General features: G+C 42.4%; 1 protein-coding gene across 2 annotated transcripts in view; it reads right to left on the bottom strand.

Annotated features, from left to right (window-relative positions):
* Positions 1–757: 757 nt before the first annotated feature.
* LOC5569212 (double-stranded RNA-binding protein Staufen homolog 2) overlaps positions 758–23,707 on the bottom strand; it is an 84,451-nt gene continuing 61,501 nt past the window's right edge. Inside the window, exons 5-6 of one of the 2 annotated variants that reach the window (XM_021840915.1) lie at positions 4,420–4,679; positions 758–4,355 (exon numbers count right to left, since the gene is read on the bottom strand). In XM_021840915.1, the coding sequence (XP_021696607.1) occupies positions 4,101–4,355; positions 4,420–4,679 (515 nt within the window). In that variant the 3' untranslated portion in view covers positions 758–4,100. The remainder of the gene's footprint in view (positions 4,356–4,419; positions 4,680–23,707) is intronic. The other variant, XM_021840916.1, reaches the window with a different exon arrangement.

Here is a 23,707-nt window from a genome sequence, read left to right on the forward strand (position 1 = left end):
CAAACTCAGACTATGAGTAGAAAACTATTAAAGTGGGAAAACATATTTACACTGAAGAAAAATACCGCATGAAAATTCTGAGTTTATCCATGCAATTTCGAGAAAATAAAAAGTCATAATTCACAATAGATATTCTTGAAAAAAAATGAGTATGTTTAGACATTTCATGCAATATGTTTGCCCAGTATGCTTCCAAGAAATATTTGTCTGGTTGAAAGCATTCAGGTTCGACATTAAATATTCATAATAGGATCTATCTTGGATGCCTGTTCGTTGCTTCAAGTGAAACTGATGGAAACATTAAATCAAAATGAATGTCACGCTAGACTACAATAAATCACATTTTTCATTAGCGGAATTCTAAAACTATTGCCATTTTCCATCAATAGACAATAATAATCGTAAGATTTTTCATCCACACCGGACGGATGTTTGCTTCGAATGGTGTTTATGCCGAACCATTTCAAGTCGAAGATCGTTAGGGCAAGAACAGTAATTTTCGGAGCATGACGGCGGCTTGATTGTAATGCGCATCCATTACATCCGTATTGCGAGGCAAGCCCTCACATTTTGCGCTATTTTTATAGATTAGGAATAGTTCTAGGATTAGTGCCAAATAAGACAACGTTATTATATTATTATTAATCTTTTCCTAATAAATAAAAAAAAAACTGAACGAGAACGAGCGAAAATATTTTTTTTAACTTAAACGGAGTGTTCGGTAGTCTTAGCATGATTGAGAACAAGCCCTGCCTTCCTGCTTTCTGAGTAGGTGGATCGTTTTTTTCTTCCTTTATTTCAGTGTTCAAGTGTTGCACAGTTTCGTATCATCTCTCGTAAACTAGAATTTGCTCACTATATATGTTTTTGCTTTGTAACTCAGATTCGAAATTGGAAGTGATAAAATGTTTCTTTTTTCGAGAATATGAAAAGTTAAAGGTGTGTTTGTGTTAAAATGTTTTTCTTTTTGCCTCACTAATCTTTTGTTTCGTGTAAATAATTTAGAAACAACATTTCCTTCTTTTTTTTAAGAAACATCAAACAAATTTTTCTACCGTGTTTTTGTGTGATTCCGAGTGATTTGGTTTTTGTATGAGGATTAAGTAGTTTTTTTTTCGTTTGAGTGTTCTTTCACACGTATAAAAATCATTCGATAATTTTGCTCTCAACCTGTTGTAACGAAAATTTTCCTAACAAACAAACGACAGAAACACGCCGAAAAATAACAAGTAATTTTAAATTTTTAATCATCGAATGGTTCTTATAGTTTTTTTTTTGTGGGATTCGCCCCATTTGGCCGAAAGTCATTTGTGATTCAGCTTTCAACCACGATCGAAGAATGATTTCAATTTCGAGCAGTTGCCTTCAATCGAAAGTTCATTCTAAAGCTGTTTCACATTTATCCTTTTTAAATGACTTTCTGCCAAAGTGGCATTCCCCTATTTTTCGATTGACCTTGAGTTTTTTTCATTCAGAGTGATTTACCGAATTGAGCAGAGTTGTGTTTTGTTTGGATGATCAGCCGAGCAAAATACCTGACAGTTCAGGTAAATATTATTTGATAGAACGCTTCATTTGGTCTTAGATACGAAATGAAGTACTAGAACGCAAATTTCATCCGAATCGACCAAAGACAAAATAAAGACGCATTAATCGGGTTTAGAATTGGCACCATTTCTAGTACTACATTCGGTCCCCAACGAGGTACTGTAATGCCAAAGTTTGACAGATTGCAGTACAATTTCCTCAATATCCTAGATTTTGCTCTATTACCTCACGCGCCATGAAATTTTGGCCAACTACAAGGAGCATGAACGGCTTTATTTCGTCTTTGTTGATCCAAAACGAATCATCATTTCGAATATCGATTCACAAAGAAGTACTAGATTGTATGCACCTCGTCGACTCGACCAATCAATTCCAAATCAAACCATAAAATGCTCGATCGTCATTCGATCTATCGCCATTTCTACAGTGTAGAGTACTTTGATTCAAATGCAGACACCGTTTCCGGTTCGTGGGAGAAGGTCAATCGTCAAAAGCGAATTGCGAGTAGGTAAAAAGTAAAAAGTAACAATTTGCAATTGTTTCAAATTTTCTGTTTCTGTCTTACTTTTCTTTGTCTCGTTTTTTTCTCTGAGGGTTAGGTGAAATTAATCTCCATTCTCGTTTTTTTCATCTCATCAATTACCATATGCCTAATTGCTGCTGACGGCGTTTGTTCGATTCTAGTACTACAGATGCTGTTTACTTGTTTTTGCGAACAAAGAAATGTGTTTCTGCTGGTTGGTTAGATTTTGTTTCAGTAATTATAACTGTTACTCTGTGAACGGTTAGTTAGTAACTTTGTTTTCTGCTTTTGTTTTTTGTTTACTGTTAGTATTCATATCCGGGAAAGAATGTATTTTTCGTTATGCCTCACGCATTGTCACAATTCTGTGTGTATGCGAGTTTTGCTTGGCTTCGGGGGGTATGAGGGGGACACCTACATGTGCTGTGCTATCTCTATTGTTTATGTAGTGAATACGAAATGTTTGAAATTGTGTTGAGATTTACAGTTGAGAATTGCTCCTCAACTGTCGTTGCCAAATGATGTGTGAGTGTAGAATAAATACATTAATGAATTGTAACTGATCAAGTTAACTATGGATTCTTGTTTGTGTGAGTGTGATTGTGTATGTGTGAATGGATAGAAATAGTAGTACTGAAAAAATACATTATTTCTTACAGATATATATGTATTACTAGTAGAAACACACTTAGCTTAATTGGTGGTTAATGTTATTTGTAGGGAAGGCGCTTGTCCAACTGTTACGAAGTACTAGAATAGTTTCAATAGAACCTAACTTGACAAAACTTGATTTTGTCGAATGTTTGGCTCTCTTTCATTTCATTTTTCAGTTGGACAAACGCCTACTACTAGTAAGGACTACAGTAAAATCTCGAACGTTATCAGCTTCAGTAAAATTCCATTGAATGAGGTACTAGATTAATCATAACTAAGACCCTAAATTACTATTTACTTTGGTCTAATGCAATAGATCGATCGTAATCCTTTCGTACCAATGGTGAAGCTCAATTCTGAACTTCACTCCTGCTAAATTTACCACAAAACAATCTAGTACCGCACGTCCAGCGCCTCCTGCGCTTATATCAAGCCAGTCAAACGTCGAAAGTTTATTGTGCATGAGTCCACCGCCCATAGGTGGAACTCATTCCATTACTTTTCCTTCTCCACCACTCCTCATTTTCTTCCTATGATACTTTATATGAAGGTTTTTAAACAATACACAAACTACGATTAAAACAATACAGCTTTTATAAAAACGCGTTTCGATCGGCTGACTGACTCTGGTACTTCACTAACCCCGCGGCCGCCGTCAGTCAGCGATCAAGAGTACCGTTACAGAACTCATCGATTATCCATATGATTATGCAGTAGTAGAACGATTATGATGGTACTTTTACCCATTCCATTTGCCCTCGGTTCGCACTCTAGTGTCGCTCTGCACCACCAATCGCTTAAATCGATTCCATATGATTAAGAACCTTCAATGTTTGTAATACTTGCTTTGCCAATTGTTCACCAACATCTTTTTTCAGTTGTATGTTTCGTTTAGGTAAATGGTAATCAATTGTTTTAACATTTCACTTGTGACACACGAAACTAAGCACTTCCTTCAGTGTAGTAACCGTGCCAAAAGTTTCCGTCCGGCGGACAGATTTGTTTCTAAAATTTAAGTTAATAGAACCTGCCTAGGAGGGCACGTTCTCACTCTTTAGACAGGTTCTATTAACCGATCCAGTGGCTTACAGCGAATTTGCCACTTCTTGCAATGTGTGTGTGTGGGTGTGTAATTAGCTTCCAGCACTGTTTCGATCTTGTTGTTCAATGTGTTTAGTTAATGCGTTAGCATTTGATCGAAAATCCTGATTTTTTCAATTAGATCCTCCAGTATGACTTTAAATGCACCGTATGGCTACCGTTCGTTTCGTTGTTTCCTTCTGACAAACTCATGCTCTTCCAATGTTCATCATGGCAGTTTTAACCTTCTCAGTCTACCCCGAAAAACTCCCCTTCTCGCCCATTTCCCACCTTCTTAATTCTTCAACCCGTTACTTAAGGGAGGTTTGGACTTACTTTCATCCGCATTACCGCCGGAACTGCTACCCTTTGGCTTTACATTGTCCAATCCGATCTTGCTGAGAATTTCCAACGCACCGCGAGCCGCCTCGTCGTGCGACTCTTCCAAGCTGGCACCACTGCCGTGGCACAGTTGGGGTGGTTCCGTCGATAGAGTTACCAAAGTGAGATACTCACCGTGATTACCCTTGGGAAAGTCGGAGAACATGACCTGGGAAACAGATTCAAACAGATTAATTATGAATTTCCTTCGATATTATTTTAAAAGAACTCACTTCAAACTTCAACAGCTGAGCCAGATACATGAGCTGCTTTTTCATAGGACCCACATCCGCAATGGAACTGCTCTTAAGGGTGGTGGGAGCAGGTGCAGGTGTCTGTGCAGTACTAGGTGCCACATTTGAAGTACTAGACGAGTTGACGGCTGTTGGGGATATGGTTGCGTTCGAAGAAGCGTTGCCGGAGTCGATCGACACGTTGCTTTCCTGGGGGTGTTCCTTTGGCGGCGTTCCGGTGGCAGATTTGTTTGCAATGCCTGTTGATGTTGATAAGGAAGAAATCGTTGTTTCAGACTATTATCAAGTAATAAAATAATCTGGCATAAGATAAGAATTGATATTTTCACTACTCTTAAATGTAGAGGACTTGAATCATAAAAGAATTTAATAATCCTGTTTTCTTGAAAAATCGATATAAAAAGCCGAGTGTTCGGAAAATAAGTCATGTTCGGAATTTGAGAATAAACGACTTATTACATGCATATTTGTTGCTAAAATTCATGAACAGGTGGATTTGACGTTTGGGATCGTCACTGATATCACTATTGATTGCTATTGTCCAACAAAATTCAAGCATCCATTTTCAAAAAGGGTTTTTTTTCCTGTATAGTTGACCAAATTCGTAGGAAAACCAATTTCAAGCACAAATCAATGGAAAAATGTCCAATTTTTTTGTTGAAATTTCTAATGAAATTTCTGAAATGATCTTCTGCAAAACAAGTATTCGCTTTGAAGTCCTTGACGAGTTTCTAATAAACTTTCCAATTTTTTGTGTTGTTATTCCCAACCTTCTCTGGTTTATCTTCCGAAGGAGTTTTGATGAGGTTCTTTCAGAAGGCAAATTTAGAATTCCTTTCACAACCACAGAAAGTTCACACATTATTTGTTAAGCAGGTCTTTCAGACATTACCCTTGTGTAGTGGTTAGAACACACGCCTCTCACGCCGAGGACCTGGGATCGAATCCCATCCCCGAGATAGTCACTAAAAATTTCAGTGACGACTTCCTTCGGAAGGGAAGTAAAGCCGTTGGTCCCGAGATGAACTAGCCCAGGGCTAAAAATCTCGTTAATAAAGATAGAAAAAAAAACATTGCCCTTTTTTTCACCAAAATTATTTCGAACATTTTGGCCAGAAAATTCAGCCCTAATCTTTTACAGAATCATACTAAAAATTTTTCGCAAAAAAAAAGGTTTTTAGGTGGAAATGTCTACGAAACATTAACCTGAATTCTTCCAGAAAGTTAACCAGGAATGCCATTCTTTTTCGACACATGAATTTCCAAATCACACTTTTTTGTCTTTATATTTAATAACAAACATATTTTTCTTGCTTAAAGCTGGAAAGCTGACCCAGCCTTAAATTTCATTATCTCAAATCACGGAAATAGTGACATCTTAGTGACCAGGTCGAAAAAAGAGACCAAGCCACTAAAAAGTAACTCGCTACCAGACCTGTAATTGCCATTTGGCATAAAAGCCGTTTGGCAAAATTAGCTTAGCTTAGCTTTGCTTAGACTGACTACACATATCAATGGTTGCTATTCCGTGATTGACCGAAGTCAGTGAAAATTCACAAAGAATCAACTAGACGTTCGGCTGGCATTGGCCATAATCTTCTTCAGTGTGCATAATTCAGTGCCTCTATTTATACAAGGTCAATAACGGCGCCGGCCACGTCCTTGCAGTCAGGTGGGATTGAGGGAAAGAATGTTAGTGTGTAACCTTTGCTATTTGGAAACCGTGTTTGCCTCTGCATCTCCACAAAGGTTACTGGGAGGGATGTTTGTTAATTGGGAGGATCGTTTGGTCAAAGGATTCACTTTGATGAGTGATTAGACCATGATAAATAGTATTTTTTTTTTCAAATATAAATATGCTTTTAAGAAAATATAATATTTTCATTTGATATGAACAATTTCTATGTAGAGGAAAATTATGCCGACAATTGAGGTGACGAACCATTCAAAGTTTGTTGAACAAATACCTAAATGTAACATTCCTACAGCTGTCAGGACGAAAGCATGTGTTATTATATTTTACTTATTTGAAAAGAAACAAAAACTCGATTGTCTGGAACATCATAGAACACTCTTATTCTTATGCCGACACTTACAGTGGCGAACCATCCAAAGTTTGTTGAATAAAGTGAACCTTTCGCAAGTCTACACTTGTAGTGTCGAACCATTCAAAGTTTTTTTCATTACAAAAATAAAGATAAAAAGAAAGGGGTGTTTTGGAAACAAAAAATGTTAAACATAAATAATTCATGAATTCTCGATTACTTTTTCAAATCGACGTAAGTAACTTCCATACGGTTTTGAGAAAGTTAATTTAGAAGAATCAAAACCTGTCTTCTAAAACTGTTTCAAAATGAATCACCTTTTCGACATTTTTTCGTCGTGTACATTGCTTAAATTTTGAATTCAATAAGCTCGCGTTCAAAAGCTAGGGAGTTCCTGTTATTTCCCACAATAATTTTATTAAAAAAAGATAAGCCGATTTATTCAATTACTTTCGACGTTTTTGTACCAGTTAGACGGGGTTGGTGGTCTGATGGCTACCGCTTCTGCTTCACAAGCAGAAGGTCATGGGTTCAATCCCAGGCCCGTCCCTTTCCTCGTACTTTGTAGTTGTATATTTCTCACTTGCTTCTATCTTCCATTCTAAATATATCACACTTAAACTATCCGTTCATAGCAAACGCTAGATCCAGAGACGGACAAGAAACCGTTTCCCTAACGCTTCCTACTTCCACGCGCACGCCTTTCTTACGCCTGATACATAGGCAGTCTGCTAACCACAAAAGCAAACCTCTCTGCCATGCCTTTCTCCCAATCCATACACTCCCGCATGAACTGACGTGGATACAGTGGAATATACGGTCTACGTGGGAGTCAGTTCAATGCATCATCAATTCCTCCCCCTTCCCCTCATTGGTCGGCATTCTGACGTGGCAGGTGCCATTGTTGCCTAAAAATAGAAGATCACCAGCACTTATACACTGAGGATGCCTGTTAGTCCCAAGCAGTGTTGTTCAGACTCATTTCCCCGAAAATAACATTTTCCGAACTACGAAGCCACGAACTACTACAACCATGCTCAATCCTCCTAAGATAGAAAAGCAGATGGTTAAGCTTGAATACTGCACACAAAATCGATCAATTTTGATCCCAGAGAGCCACAATTCAAGTTTCGGTGAAATGAAATGAGTGAGTGAGTGAGTGCGAATCATTTCACCGAAACTTGAATTGCGGCCCACCGAGATCGAAACTGTCGGATCCCATGTGCAACACTCAAGCCCAACCACCTCCCCCTCCATCTCAGGAATACAACTCACAGTTATAACAGTTCATGGCTTCACAATTCGAATTTCGGGGAAATGAGTCTGATCAACACTGGTCCCAAGCAGTCATTCGGTTGGTTCCTTGTGTAAGTGCAGCTGATCTGGCGATACTGGAGTGCATCCACGGGCGGCCAATCAAGCTCAAGCTCAAGCTACTTTCGACGTTTTTGTACCAGTGTAAAATCGACTTTGTCTCTCCATAAAGCGGAGCGGCGAAAGTAGTGGTTAGGTAGCGAAAGTTGAAAATCTTACTTTCGTCGTTTTGTAAATCCGGAAAGTAAACATTCTAGAAGTGAAAAATCAAGTTGGTTTAGAGCAAAATGTGTAGAATTTGTTCTGCGGAACACGTAGAATCGATAAAGTAAGTTTGTATACTTTTTTGATTTGAGCCTGTTTGAATACGTTTTCGAGAATTAGAGTTTATGTCGACACTCACAGTGACGAACCATTCATAGTTTGTTGAAAAATCATATTTACGTCCTACCGTTGTATCGATTAAATGTGCAGTCATACATATTTTATAGATTAGAAATAGTAGCATGAAACGAGCTCACCAATTGATCCGTCATCCTTGACTGAGCAGCAACAATCCACTTTCAGCTTAACTCGTTTGCTCGGCTATATAAAATAAATCAGAAAAAATAGGCGCACGACCCGAGGGGGAAAACAACTGACGACTGCTCGGGCTTTCTTGACGCACTTCCAAGGAGCAAGCGTCAAGGTCGAAAGATCAAACAGAACCAACCGATCGCGGGACTTTTTCACTTCACTCGACCGGCGCGTGACATGTTTGATCCTGCACTCATCACTCGCTCCCGCAGAAGCAAGCGTCAAGGTCGAAAGATCGTACAGAACTTACCGATCGCGGAACTTTTCCACTTCACTCGACCGACGCGCGACATGTTTGATCGTGCCCTCGTCATCCGCTCCCGCAGAAGCAAGTGTCAAGGTCGAAAGATCAAACAGAACTCATAAAAGCCGTTTGGCATAATTCTGAAAAACGTTGAATTTGATCTGATTCCTTCCAGTGAGCAAATGGGTATTGATAAACTGCTCGCGAACGTACATTACATGGTTCCGGGTCATTTGGCCGAATGCCGTTTGGCCGAAAGGGTCATTTGGCCGAATGCCATTTGATCGAATGCCGTTTGGCCGGAATTGAAACTCAATAGTGAAATACACCTAGCATGCATTTCATTCCCAAGCTGAATTTCAAAGATATTATTCAGCTTATAATGAAGGAAGGATAAATCATCATTGACTAACAATTGGCTTTTTAGTGGCAGTTCAAGAAACAGTCAGTGCTGATGGAAGAACATCCTAAATGTAAGCAATTATTCACTTCTCTGCTAGCAGTAATAGTTGCCATCAGAGGTTTTCACATTGCGTTAACGATTTCTTTTGAAAGAACAGCCTATGATCAAAAGAAGGGAAAATATCTTTATTTAAGCGAGTTTAATGCAAATAATCATATTATCAATATAACTAAAAGAACTGATAACACAGCGTAGCAAAAATGACATTTTTGCGTGTCTCAAGGATCAAATTATGTGTCTCTAGTAGATTTGGGGTTGCTGAATCTGGTGCCGTTCTCAGAAATGTTCCAGCACGTCACAATTTTTAGCTACAGGTCGCCAAAGTTGTATAAAACACTGGTTTTATTAATATTTACATGAAATTTAAAGTACAATTTATCAAACTTTTTTGTATCTAATCCACCAAACATGCAAAATAAAACATGAACTTTCAATTCAGACATAATTTGATTGAAATTGCGCGATTAAATTTCGATTAAACCGATTTTTTCAACATGCTGGCAGTCTCCATACGAAATTCTTCGTTTGTTCTATATGGCAAAATACAACAGTTCTCTAAACCATCGAAAGTATTACAAAAACTTTGATGATAAGTATTGTTATACACCTAAAGTTTGAATTCTGTGGCAAATTAAGCCAATATATTACCTTACAAGCTGGCAAACTTGCATGCAAGTTGGCTGAAATAGTAATTTTTGGCATTTTCAACAGCCAATATCTCAAAAACTAGACGTGCTATGATATTTTTGACAACGGCAATGGATTCAGCAACCCTTAATTAAGTAAATAGTGGTATTTTGGTGCTGGAGACAAAAACGTGTTCCGCAGTGTAATAAATCTACGAGCTGTTTAGTGGAATATCTATAAGTAGATGAAAAAAACGAGTTTAGTACTATACCATTTAATTCCACTATAGTTTGTATCTTTTGACAGATACGCGTATTTCGACCTCAACTGTAAGGCCGTCTTCAGTGTCGTGTACTAGACTCGAGAACTCACATGCTGTGTAGTACAACTCGAATAAATAGCCTATGTTTAAAAAGAGGAAAAAAATCTGATGAAATCATTCAAAAAACACTTCAAACCCTAGCATACTGTTAGTAATCCAGGAACGAATCAACCATCAGCTTAGAATTGTGACACGATACATGAAGTTCACAACTTAGTCCTGAATTAACGGGTTGATAAACAAAAACGTAAACAATTTAACTAGCTGATCAGGCATTGGGCCACACTTGTTGTTGTAGCAATTTGATTAGTTTTTTGGTCATAATTCGACCAAACGGCATTCGGCCAAATGACTCGTTCGGCAAAATGGCGTTCGGCCAAACGATATTCGGCCAAATAGCCAGACACCCATTACATATAACTGATAGTCTGCGATCCAAGGGACCATCGAGGTAGCCATAAAAATCAACTTTTACTATGGTTCTCTAACTCGATATCAAAACAGTATCCAATAAGGCTCTTTTGTTAATGGAACTGAATCATGCATAACTGCCGGGGCCATACTGTTATGAATATCATGGCATATTTATCACAAAATTGGGTACCAACACCTGAGATATGTCCAGAAACAGAAGGCACATATGATTTTGAGATTCACCTCATGGTACCAGACACTTCAGTAGTTTTCTTTTAAAATTATGCCAAACGACGATTATAGCAAACGACTGTATGCCAAGCGGCATTATGCCAAACGGGGTAGACCCCTTTCAAATGTTTAAAAATAAATTATGATTAGCAATCAGGGTGTCCATTCAAAATCAGCTTTCCAATTCCCAGATTTTCCGAATGCCCAAACAATTAAAAACGGATGATAAAATAATTCTGCGACTTGATATTTCTTCATACAAACTGGTCAGATTTTGAGGATATGATTTGACTTATTTATATTTTTTAATTAAGCATGAGCATGAGCATTGATGAGCTACTCCGTGATTGACCAGAATAATCGAAATTGTACAGGGAACCAACCAAGGGGGCCTTCCTTAGCCGAGTGGTTAGTCTGCGGCTACAAAGCAAAGCCATGCTGAAGGTGTCTGGGTTCGATTCCCGGTCGGTCCAGGATCTTTTCGTAAAGGAAATTTCCCTGACTTCCCTGGACATAAAGTATCATCGTACCTGCCACACGATATACAAATGCGAAAAATGGCAACTTTGGCAAAGAAAGCTCTCAGTTAATAACTGTGCAAGTGCTCATAAGAACACTAAGCTGAGAAGCAAGCCCTGTCCCAGTGAGGACGTAACACCAAACATAATAAGAAGAACAGGGAACCAACAGATGTGACTGGAGAGTAGCATACCATCTTTAATGTACATTTTCAAGGATTCTGAAATTAGTAATGTCAATAACGGCATCGGCCACGCCTTTACGGTCATCAGGGAAGGGAAGGAATGTTAGTGTGACATCCATTGTTACTAAAGACCGAGTATACCTCTGCATCTTCATGGTTGTCACGGGAAGGAATTTTGTTAGTGGGAGGGCTTAAAAGCTACATGATCAGGATTCACCTTGGTAAATGATGTGGTTCATGTAACCTCTGTTTAAAAAGTTATATATCAATACGTCGACATTTTAAACATCGAACTATTCAAAGGTTTGAATCTCTAAATGTTATAAAACATGTTCAAGTGCTTTAAGTGTCGAACCATCCATAGTTTGTTCAACAAATACATAAAAAATACATGTCATGGCACAAATGTGTTATTGAAAGCATGAAACGAGCTCACCAGTTGTTAATCCATCCTCGACTGAACAGTCACAATCTCAGCAGCAACACGCTTAAGCAGGGATACAAAATCACTCAAAATCACGCGAAAAAATATCGCTACGAGCGCGCGGAAAATTAATAGGACAGCTTGGGCCTCCGCAAAGCACTCTTATTTATTAATTATTTTTGATTAAATTTATAAAATATTATAAGCTTAAAACAGTTTGAATTTCGAAAGAGTTTTGGAAAATCATGTACGAACTATTTGTTGAAATATTTTAAAAAGATCTTGGAATTATGTGAACAAATGTTTGCTCTGTGTTTCGAAATTTACAATATATTTACACAATTCGGCAAAGTTTAATAGTCAACCCGTTACCGTCTAAGAATGCCTTCGAAATCATGTGTTAGACATGACCCATGCCTGGCTTCTAAAGAGATTCTTCTAGTGAAACTCGTGTTGGTTCCAAGGAGAAATCTGTTTATCCATTAATTTATAAGATCTTCAAAATTTGTCAAGAATGATTAGAAAATTTCTGTAAATCTGCAGAAATCCATACAAGGGGCCTCAAAACAACTCTGTCATAGATTAAGGACTATTCAAGCTAGTAATGCATACAAGGCTTCATCAACAATCAGTAGCATCGGTAACTCCAGAAAACATCAAACGGAATTCTTAATAAATTTGTTCAAAATGTCAATGGATCTCCCAAGAATTTTGACAATGTTTTTGGCTCAGCTTTTCGTCAACCGCTACGAATCTACAAAGAATTCTAAAAAATCAGCTGAATATGATTTCTAGAATCCACTGAAAACCTTACAAGCAATTTACCTACCAATTACCTTTTTATTAATCTCTCACAGAACTTTCAAGAAACTGACTAATTATTGCATTGCTTCCGGCAAAGATCTCATTAAAAATTTGCCTTGAATCTAAATGGAAATCTATCAAGCATCTCACCAAGAGCATTGCCGTGATTTCTTAGGTACGTTCTAAGAATGTTGACGTTCTATAAGATCTCCTTTGAATTTGTTCAATATCTTTTTTTTTTACAGGATGTTGATAAAACAAATAGCTGGTTACGAGTTGACAGGCAGTTTTCTAGTTTCGCCCATACCACCTTACCAGTCAGACTAAGGCTTGGGTGGCCTCTGCTGTACGTAGGAGACGTCTCCATTCGACTCGGTCCATGGCTGCCCGCATTCTGCGCAGGGTCCGCAGATCGTCCTCAACTTGATCGACCCATCTTGCTCGCTGCGCACCACGTCGTCTTGTGCCGGTTGGATTGTTTCCAAGAACCATTTTCACCGGGTTGTTAACCGACATTCTGGTGACATGCTCGGTCCCACCGCAGCCTCCCAATTTTTGCGAGGTGGACGATGGTTGGTTCTGGTGCAATTCATGGTTCATTCGCCTTCTCCACGTTCCGTCTTCCATCTGCACTCCGCCGTAGATGGTCCGCAACACCTTCCGTTCGAAAACACCAAGGGCGTGTTGATCCTCTGCACGTAGGGTCCATGTTTCGTGCCCATAGAGGAGTACCGGTCTAATCAACCTCTTGTAAATGATTAACTTCGTGCGATGGCGAACTTTGCTCAATCGGAGTATTTTGCGGAGTCCAATTTAGGCACGATTTCTCTGTTGGTGTTGTTGTCGGCGGTCACCAGTGAGCCCAAGTACACGAATTCTTCGACAACCTCGAATTCATCACCGTCAATATGAACTCGAGCGAGGGGCTCAAGAGAAGACACGGCACCTCTTGAGCCCCTCGCTATCATGTACTTCGTCTTCGACACATTGATGTTCAGTCCGATTCGCCTAGCTTCAGCCCTTAGTCGGATGTACGTATCCGCCATCGTATCAAAGTTGCGTGCAACAATATCAATGTCGTCGGCGAAACCAAGTAACTGAACGGACTTTCTGAAAAACGTGCCACTCGTGTCTATCCCCGCTCTCCTTACAACACCCTCTAAAGCAATGTTCAACAGCGAACACGAAAGGCCGTCACCTTGCCTTAACCCTTTGCGAGATTCAAAAGGACTCGAGAGTGTCCCTGATACTCGGACTACGCACATCATTCGCTGCATCGTCGCCTTGATCAATCTTATCAGTTTGTCCGGGAAACCGTATTCGTGCATAATCTGCCATAGCTGTTCTTGATCGATTGTATCATAGGCCGATTTAAAATCGATCAATAAATGATGTGTGATTACATTGTATTCGCGGCATTTCTGCAACAACTGGCGGATGGCGAATATTTGGTCCGTTGTTCGTTCGCCTATAAATCTTGCCTGATATTGCCCAACGAATTCTCTAGCAATTGGTGATAGACGGCGGCATAGAATTTGGGAGAGTACATTGTAGGCGGCGCTCAAAATTGTGATCGCGCGATAATTGGCGCAATCCAACTTGTCGCCCTTTTTGTAGATTCCATTCACTCCTCCGGCAATACTTCCTCCTCCCAAATTTTGGAAATAACCCAGTGCAAAGCCAGTGCATCACCACCGTATTTTAGCAGCTCGCTCGGTAGTTGGTCCACTCCAGCGGCTTTGTTGTTTTTCAACCGTCTAATCTCCGTTTTAGAGATCTGGAGGCAGAAGTCTTTCGTCGTCCGCGCGTGCTCACAAAGTTATTTCCGTGCCACCAGTGCTGGGAATGGTAATAGGGAAAGTGTACCAGTTATGGCCATAGTGGTTCCCTATTTGGCCATATGCAAAATATGGATAACTTTTACATTTTTAATCTTTCTGAATGTTTTAACATCAAGATTTATCCTTTATCTGACTGCTAAAACACAAAAGATTTTTCAAAATGTGAAGGCATTCAAGATATCACGTATGGCGAAATAGGGAACCACTATGGCCATAACTGGTACACCTGCCCTAGTAGTAGGCTTGACTTTTCGCGAAAATCACGTGGCTCTCCCAGTACAGTAGTTCAAAAACGTGAATCTTATCAAGTAGCCTTTGTTGGGTGCACGAATTTTCTAAATCATGAGTGTCATTGAAGGCTCTAAATGCGGGAAATGCAGCGAGAAATAGAACATTTTCTACAGTAATTTCGGGTTGCCCTTAGCAACGGGTGTTTTGCAATTTTCAAAGCATTTTGCCTACAGCAGCGATGAGCGTGAGTTTCACTGGCTTCGCTGACTGTGATTGGCTTTGTTTGGCTACTGTAGAGTGAGTTTCAGATTTTTGACGTTGGATAACGTCTTTCGGTGAGGGGGTATGTAGCCTTGAGGTTACGCTTTCGCTTCATAAGCGGAAGGTCATGGGTTCGATTCCCAGCCCCTCCACAAAAAACCCGTCCAGCTACCAGAAGACGCCTCACGGAGGACCGTGCTTTGGGGAGCACATCCATCCTCCGTCAGTATCAGATGGTGACTGAGACAAACTGACCCTCTTCGCAGGCAGCTAGTCTCACTAATAGCAGAGCTCTCTCCTACCTGCTCGGTGTGAGAGTAAAAGAGTAGGAGAGAGTGAAACTAGATGTAAATATAGATAAGTTGAAAATAGATCTGTATCGATAAAGAAGCTACAGATCAACTGAGTCCGGCACAGTAGTGGCCACGAGCACGGAGTGCCTATAATACAGTCATCTCTCCCTTACTCCGATATTGAAGGGACCATCGAGTTAGGGAGGTATCGAGTTACTGAACACAAAAGCAGTGCAACTGCGTTCCAAGGGACCATCGAGTTAGCCATGAAAACCAACTTTTACTATGGTTCTCTAACTCGATATCGAGATACGGAATATCGAGTAAGGGAAAGTTAACTGTAATAAAAAAAAAAAAAAACGTCTTCCGGCAACATATGGGGGGTACAATTCAGAAAAACGAAAAATTGAGCATGTAACGAAAAATGGTCAGGTTTTGACCGCTAATAACTCAGTCATTTATCGATAGATTTTCACTATTTATCCATGAATCGATTGGAAATTTATCTACGCGTCGATTCAAATTAAGGACACTATTGATTATTCGCAACAAACTATTGAAAAATCGTAGAACGTTGACCCCTTTCTTATCTAACCAATCACGTCCAAGCACATTTTTGGATTCCGCTTCCCTCTATAAAAGCGCACCGCACCCTGCTTCTTCCTTCAGTCTTCTTTTTGCGGTCGGACTGTGAACACGATCGGGCGAGTCATTTTCGCTTTGTGTTTGCACCCGCTCCACAGTTCAATTTGTGTCGTCGAAAGAGGAAGACGCAAGATTGATTTGCGGCGGCGATGCCGATGGCTTGGGCGCTTCTCCGAGCGGCGAACTACTGCCGCTTAGAGAAGCGCCCAAGCCATCGTCATCGCCGCCGAAAATGTATCCGCGCTTGCAGATTTCGACTCGTAATAAATTCAGTTCCGGTGGTCAAGAAGCAAGCCCGCTAGGAACGAAATACCGCAGGCCCTCTGAGTTGCTGATCCGAGGAGCTGCTGCTAATCGAGCGTCGGATTGGTGAAATCGCACAAGATGTCAAGAATGAGCTTCGTTTCCAGATTCCGACTTATGCCCGGTGATCCACAACCCGCTGGTCTTGTGCGCCATCCACGTCACGAAACATTTAGCTGGTTCGTCGTATAAGCAAATCGGCGCTTTTCAGGGCCATCAAAAGTGTTGAAAAGAATTGAAAGAATAATATTTCCGACCTTATTACATCTTATATTTCTCAATCAATCTCACAGCTTCATACAAAATTTAATTTGTCATGAATAATTGATAGCACGACAATTTGATACTGTATTCGCGGACGTAGCTGCAGTGCCGTCGAGGTGAGTGTTCAACATTTCACAACGGTTGTAAAATAGAGTGGCATTTCCAACAGCTTCTTAGACTTGCCATATATTATGATAACATATGTAACAAAATTGCGACATATTTAGAATGCTTCTGAAAAGAAATTCTCATTGAACAATTTTCATCATTTTGGCATCCATGGATCAGAAATTTTCCTTCATACTAAAGATAACTATTGATTTTCAATAGCTAACCATTGAATATTAGGAATCTTTCTACGAATCGACTCCTGAAATTAAAACTATTGAGTTTCATGAATAAACTTTTGAAAAATTGATATATATCAAGGCATGTCTTATTTTCCATAGAAAAGCACATTTTTCTTGTGTATTCCTAGCACAGACATCATTGCTCGATATCTTAGCCACTTTCGTCATGCAAAGGGACACGCCCCTTTCGGTCTTCTTCTTACTCCTCTTTATTCTATCGTGTTCAGTCGAAGCCAACCAAGCTTCAATGAGCCCCGCGCACATCAGTCAATCGTCGACCAGCAATTGGAGAAGAACTCCTATCGGAATAAATTTTACACATTCGTCGCTGCCGCTGCTTCCCAACCCAAGCTAAATGCTGCGGGTTCCGTTGCAGCTAGACCATCAAATTCGTGGAGCACGCGTCTAGAAACCTTGAAAATTGCCGTCGAAGGAGTGAGGAAACCAATGAAAACAAGGAAGCACAAAATTACCGACCGCATTTCGATTTAATCGTCTTCGGTAATCTTTTGATGTGTTTCTGTCTAACAATAGATTGACAACCCAGTTCGATCGACGGTGACTAGCCCCAACCGTCCTTTTCAGGACGACCATTTCATTTTGAAAGAGCTGTGAGAATTTTCCACCGTGAAGAGCGACATTACTGGTGATTGGATGTGATTGATTCAGATTTTTTAGGAACCTAGATAAAACTTTGTTTGCCATTTATCTCCGTTGAAAACTTATCATTCGAAATTACAATTGATAACTAAATATCAATTAATCAATTGTGGCCCTGCAAAGGGTTGTTGTTTGAAATTGTGCTTCAATGCAATTTAAGCGCGTTTGCCACGGATACGACGAGCCAGCTGGATGTACTTCGGCATGATGGAGACACGCTTGGCGTGGATCGCGTACAGGTTGGTATCCTCAAACAAACTGACTAGTTAGGCCACGCTCGCTTCCTGCAGGGCCATGACGGTCATGCTCTGGAATCGCAGATCGGTCTTAAGGTGACACGGGAGACCGTGTTATTTTACCTACCTTTTGTCTCACTCTAACAGTTATCATCAAAACTTTGCAGAAGCAAATTTGTCGGGCACTACTGGTTTGCCTCTACATTTCTCCGGATACCATAATGAAGCAGAAGAAGTTCTTCATGGCGCGGAACTTCTTCGAGAATCAAAAGGAGACCATGCCAATCATCGTGACAGGTAACTTCAACATCGATTTGAGCAAAGAGGAGTATACAGAGTTAGCGGACTTCATGGACAAGAACCTCAACCTCAAACTGGCTTCGGAATCCACTAAAGCAACCAATCTTAGTGGATCATGTATGGACCTAATGTTCAACCGGTATATTTTTTTGGAGAGCAAAAGTTACCGCTCATGCTTCTTCTTCCATCGACCGGTTCTATCGGTGTTGAAATGTTAACCGAACCAACCAAATAATAACACTCAATATCCATAATAGATCAGAATTGACATGCAACAAATAGTTTGAAAATTGATTAGATTTTTAGATTTCTAGGTAAATCATTCATAAGTTCGTGACGGTCCTAAATTAGGAAATAGAAGCACGTTATCCAACGTCAACTTAGCGGTCGTATCTCTAAAACAACCTCTTAATTTTTCCCAACCCTGCGTGCCACCTTCGCTACTGGCCACATCACCATTAAGGTGCTCGTCGTAGTGCTGCCGCCACCTTCCAACCACCTCACTTTGCGCGTTAAGCTTTTCGTAAAACTTCTGTGTGTCTTTAGCGCGGAACAGCTCTTCCATCGCTTCGCGATCTCGTTCTTCTTGATGGCGCTTTTTTCTCCGGAAGATCGAGTTTTGTCTGTTCCGTGCCTGTTTATACCGTGCCTCGTTCGCTCTCGTGCCGTGTTGCAGCATTCTCGTCCATGCTGCATTCTTCTCATTCTTCAACTGCTCGCTTTCGCCGTCGTACCAGTCGTTTCTCTGATTCGAGGCCGCTGGACTTTTCGGCTGTTTGGGCACGGCAGGAGTTAATCATCAATGTTATCTTCCTTTTCCCGAACAGCCTAGATAGCCGTATAGTGTCGGTAGCGGTTGTTTCAATTGGCTAAGAATTAACACTACGGACTGCCTGTTCCGGTGGTAAAAGTCCATCTCACAGGTGACCCCTAATTCATGTCGCTTTAAGCTTACCGTGCCTAAGAATGAATGGTTAGGGGGGTCTAAAAAAACCTAACCGCAAACGGAGCCTGTGGAGTACCAGGGCGCCCTCTACAGTATTGTGCCCTTCCTGTGCTACCCGGAGCAATGGTGCAGGTGACCTTGTGCTTCTCCGAGACAATCGGCTTCTCTTCTTCAGTCTCAAACCTGAGGCTAAATAAGGGTGGGATTATAAGGATGTTGTAAATTAGTTTAAATTTTTCACCCTTATGGCTTCGCATTATGCGTTTTTTTTTGTTGGGGCAGCAGGGACGAAAGTCCAGGGGCTTAACGGACCCCCCCCAGGACCTCTGCGAGTTGGGGAGTTGCCCAGGATGTGGTGAAGTTCGCAGTGGGCTCTGATGAACCTTCATAAAAACCACAAAAATCCGAATGCAACTCTGTCACAGCGACCGGTGCCGCTTAAAGTACCCTAGCCCAAACTAACAGGAGTGCCAACCGGCACATCAGGATTGATACCAGTGAGATCCTGATTATGGCATACTGGTCGCGATACAAACGGACAAGGCATGGAATTACGAGTAGGAGTGCTTCGAGCACATTGGGACCAACGCCAGTACGGCCCCAATTATGTATACTGGCAGCGCACGACAAAGGACAAGTAACGGTATATGTACTGGATAATATGCTTTGAGGCTGACAGCGGCGACATTCTACTCCCTTAGTAGGGTCGGGTGACACTGGCCCGAAACGGCGAGTGGGTTAATGGCGCAGGCTGCCCCCGTCCCGTAAAACCGTGGCAGGCCTTAGAGTACGTTCCAAATCCGTCGCCTGGTTGTTCCAACTGGGCGGGAGTAGGCTCAGATGCCATTACCTGACCTGCGCCGATCTGGCTCTGAACATAGTACCTCATAAAGGACTATGTCAACCCTAGCATGGCCTCCCTGCTTGCATAGATAACCATGGGATCATAAAGGCGACTATTCCAGCGGAGATGGATAGCGGCTCTTAGGGGGACCCATAAGAGATGATCAACCAAAACAAACAACCAGCGGAATGTGAAGGAGAGGCTTCTGGACCTATCAGTAACCGGCTAAGGTTCCCGCCAAGGAAGGAGGCGACCAACTTTATTGAAAACAGTGTGGGCAAAAGCCTAGATACTGTGACGACGGCAGGCACTGGCCGCTCCAGTGCAACATGTGTGGTGACCGATGGCCCGGGACTAATCGAGGCCATGGATCGCAATAGGGAGTACCTCCCTAAAATGCAGGTAGCTGCTGAGCAACTTGATGTCATCATCGAGTATGTTAAGAGCAAAACAAATATCAACAAAGACTTGAAAACAAGTCTACTGAAATTGCGACAATCAGTCCTAGCTGCAAAGCAGGACTACGAGAAAGCCAAGGAACAACTTGGCAAGGTAGAAGGCCAAAAAGACACTAGGTCGTGTCAGACCGAAGTGTTTTCCTTCACAGGCAACGCGAATATATCTGATGATATTATTCGATATGCGACGCGGAAGAGGGAAGCTTCCGGGGATGAATACGTGGCGAAAAGACGTATGGTTGCTAAGGGAAAAGTGACCTACGCGGCCGTCCTCCAGAGCGGAAAAGCTGGCACGAGCCAAGCACCGCGATCAAGAGGACATGGCAACAAAGGAGAGGCCAACACCAAGCCTAAGGCCAAGAAAGCCAAGAAAAAGGAGCCACGGGTTAACCGGAACCAGGCAGTGCATCCACAGGAACCACGGGCGCAAGGCAACAGCAACCCGTGGATACGAGTTGGAAATAAGAAAAAACAGAGGAAACCGAAAACGGAGCCCAAGGAGAGCGCTAAACCGAAAACAGCGAAACGTAGGAATTTAGGCGAAGCCCTCGTTATCAAAACGGAGGAAGCAAAATACGCCGAGGTTCTGAAGGCGATGCGAAGCACAGAGAAGCTATCGCCATTGGGCGCAGACGTGCGAAGCATAAGGCGAACTAGGATTGGTGAAATGATCCTAGTCTTAAAGAAGGACGCCAAGGAAAAGGGTGCAGTCTATAAGCAACTGGCACAAGAAGTACTTGGTGACGAGGTTGATGTAAGATCCCTTACTGCTGAAGCGACTCTCCAGTGTAAAAATCTGGATGAGGTCACCGATGCAGCGGAGGTCTCGGCTGCCCTCAAAGAGCAGTGTGACATCGACATAGCCAGTAAGGCCATTCACCTTAGAAAGGGCCCGCAGGGCACCCAGGTGGCGGCGATCAGGCTGCCGGTCGCAGAGGCCAACAAAGCGAAGAACTTGGGCATACTCAAGGTAGGCTGGTCGGTTTGCCGGCTGAGCATACAACAGCCTCCTGAAGTTTGCTTCAAGTGTTTCGGGAAGGGCCATAAGTCGTGGAATTGCAATGGTCCCGACAGAAGTAAGATGTGCAGAAAATGCGGCGCTGAAGGCCATAGGGCAAGCGATTGTAAGCAAATCGCTAAGTGCCTAATATGTGTCGACAGAGCAGACAACGGACACTTAACGGGCGGACCCAAATGTCCGGGCACAAGCGGAGTATCAAAGCAGCCAAAACGGAAGTAACACAGTTAAATTTAAACCACTGTGATGCAGCCCAGCAGCTGCTTTGGCAGTCAGTCTCGGAAACCAAGACTGACGTGGTGTTACTATCGGACCCATACCGCATACCAGCCAACAACGGGAACTGGGTGGCGGATAGGTCTCAACAGTTAGCAGCTATAGGGACGACAGGACGATACCCAATCCAAGAAGTAGTCTCTAGCTCAAATGACGGTTTTGCGATAGCAAAAATCAACGGCGTGTTCTATTGCAGTTGTTACGCGCCCCCAAGGTGGTCGATTGAGGAATTTTCCCACATGGTCGACAGGATGATAGCCGAACTAGCTAATCGGCAGCCAGTAGTGATAGCTGGCGACTTTAATGCATGGGCAGTGGAGTGGGGTAGCCGCTGCACCAATCAAAGAGGCCAACTATTGCTGGAATCCCTGGCCGCTTTAAATGTAGAGCTGGCAAATGTGGGTACAGTGAGTACCTTCCGCAGAAATGGTGCAGAATCGATTATCGACGTGACGTTTTGTAGTCCTAACCTTTTAGGTACCATGAACTGGCGCGTTGATGACGGTTATACTCATAGCAATCATCAATCGATTCGCTATAGTATAATACCAGGCGGGCGGAAGGCAGCGCGATGTAACTCGATCCAAGCCCGAGGATGGAAAACAGCGCGCTTCGACGGCGAAGTATTCACTGAAGCCCTGAGGCGCGAACGGAACACTCTGGACCTAAACGGTGAAGAGCTAGTTGCTGTGATATCACGAGCGTGTGATGCTTCCATGCCGAGAAAAGCCCCTCCTAGAGAGAACAGGCCGCCGGTGTATTGGTGGTGCGAATCAATTGCAAATCTTCGAGCAATCTGCCTTCGGGCTAGACGAAGAATGCAACGCGCACGCACAGAAGCACAAAGAGAGGAACGCGGTGCAGCATTCAGAGAGGCAAAGTTGGCTCTCAAAAAGGAAATCAAGAGTCGGAAACGGGCATGCTTTGAAAGCCTATGCGAGAGTGCCAATTCTAGTCCATGGGGTGACGCCTACAGAGTGGTAATGGCTAAGACCAAAGGAGCCATAGCGCCCCAAGAGAAATCGCCCGAGTTGCTGCGATCGATAATCGATGTACTTTTCCCGCACCATCCCATAAGCCCATGGCCCCCAGCGCCGTATGCGGCAGATGAAGAAGAAGAAGTGGCGAGAGTGACGAACGAAGAGCTGGCAGAAGTCGTGAAATCATTCGCGTCAAACAAGGCACCGGGACCCGATGGTATCCCGAATGTTGCCTTAAAAGCGGCAGTGAACACGGATCCGGACATGTTCAGAACCACGATGCAACGCTGCATTGATCAAGGAATCTTCCCGGATGTATGGAAGCGACAGAAATTGGTGCTACTACCAAAGGCGGGGAAACCACCAGGTGACCCGTCGGCGTATAGACCTATCTGTCTACTAGATACGACGGGCAAGTTATTGGAGAGGTTGATTCTCAACAGACTAGTACCGTATACGGAGAGTGCGGACGGCCTGTCCAACAACCAGTTTGGATTCAGAAAAGGTAAATCTACTCTGGACGCCATCCAGTCGGTCGTTCAAACAGCTGAGGTGGCAATCGAGCATAAAAGGAGCGGCATCCGTTACTGCGCGGTTGTCACTCTGGATGTGAAGAATGCGTTCAACAGCGCAAGCTGGGAAGCAATAGCACACGCGCTTCACCGCCTCAAGGTACCGGTGCAGTTGTGTAAGCTTCTAGAAAGCTATTTTGATGGTAGGATTCTACTGTATGACACAGAGGAGGGGCAGAAAAGCGTTCGAATTACCGCGGGAGTACCTCAAGGTTCAATCCTGGGCCCGCTGTTATGGAATGCGATGTACGATGACGTACTGAGGCTGCCCCTTCCGACGGGTGTTAAGATTGTTGGCTTCGCCGACGATATCACCCTAGTGGTCTATGGTGAATCGATGGAGGAAGTAGAGTTGACAGCAGCGCACTCTATTTCCCTGGTTGAGGAATGGATGAAGTCTAGGAAACTAGGACTGGCCCGTCACAAGACTGAGGTGGTGGTGGTCAACAACCGCAAGTCCGAGCAACGGGCGCTTATCTCGGTAGGTGATTGCACCATAGAGTCCAAGCGATCCCTTAGGCATCTTGGGGTAATGATCGATGACAAGCTGAGCTTCGCTAGCCACGTTGAATATGCCTGTAAAAGGGCATCTACGGCTATAGCGGCGCTTTCGAGGATGATG

The sequence above is a fragment of the Aedes aegypti genome, chromosome 2 (genome assembly GCF_002204515.2).
Source record: "Aedes aegypti strain LVP_AGWG chromosome 2, AaegL5.0 Primary Assembly, whole genome shotgun sequence".
Taxonomy (NCBI): domain Eukaryota; kingdom Metazoa; phylum Arthropoda; class Insecta; order Diptera; family Culicidae; genus Aedes; species Aedes aegypti.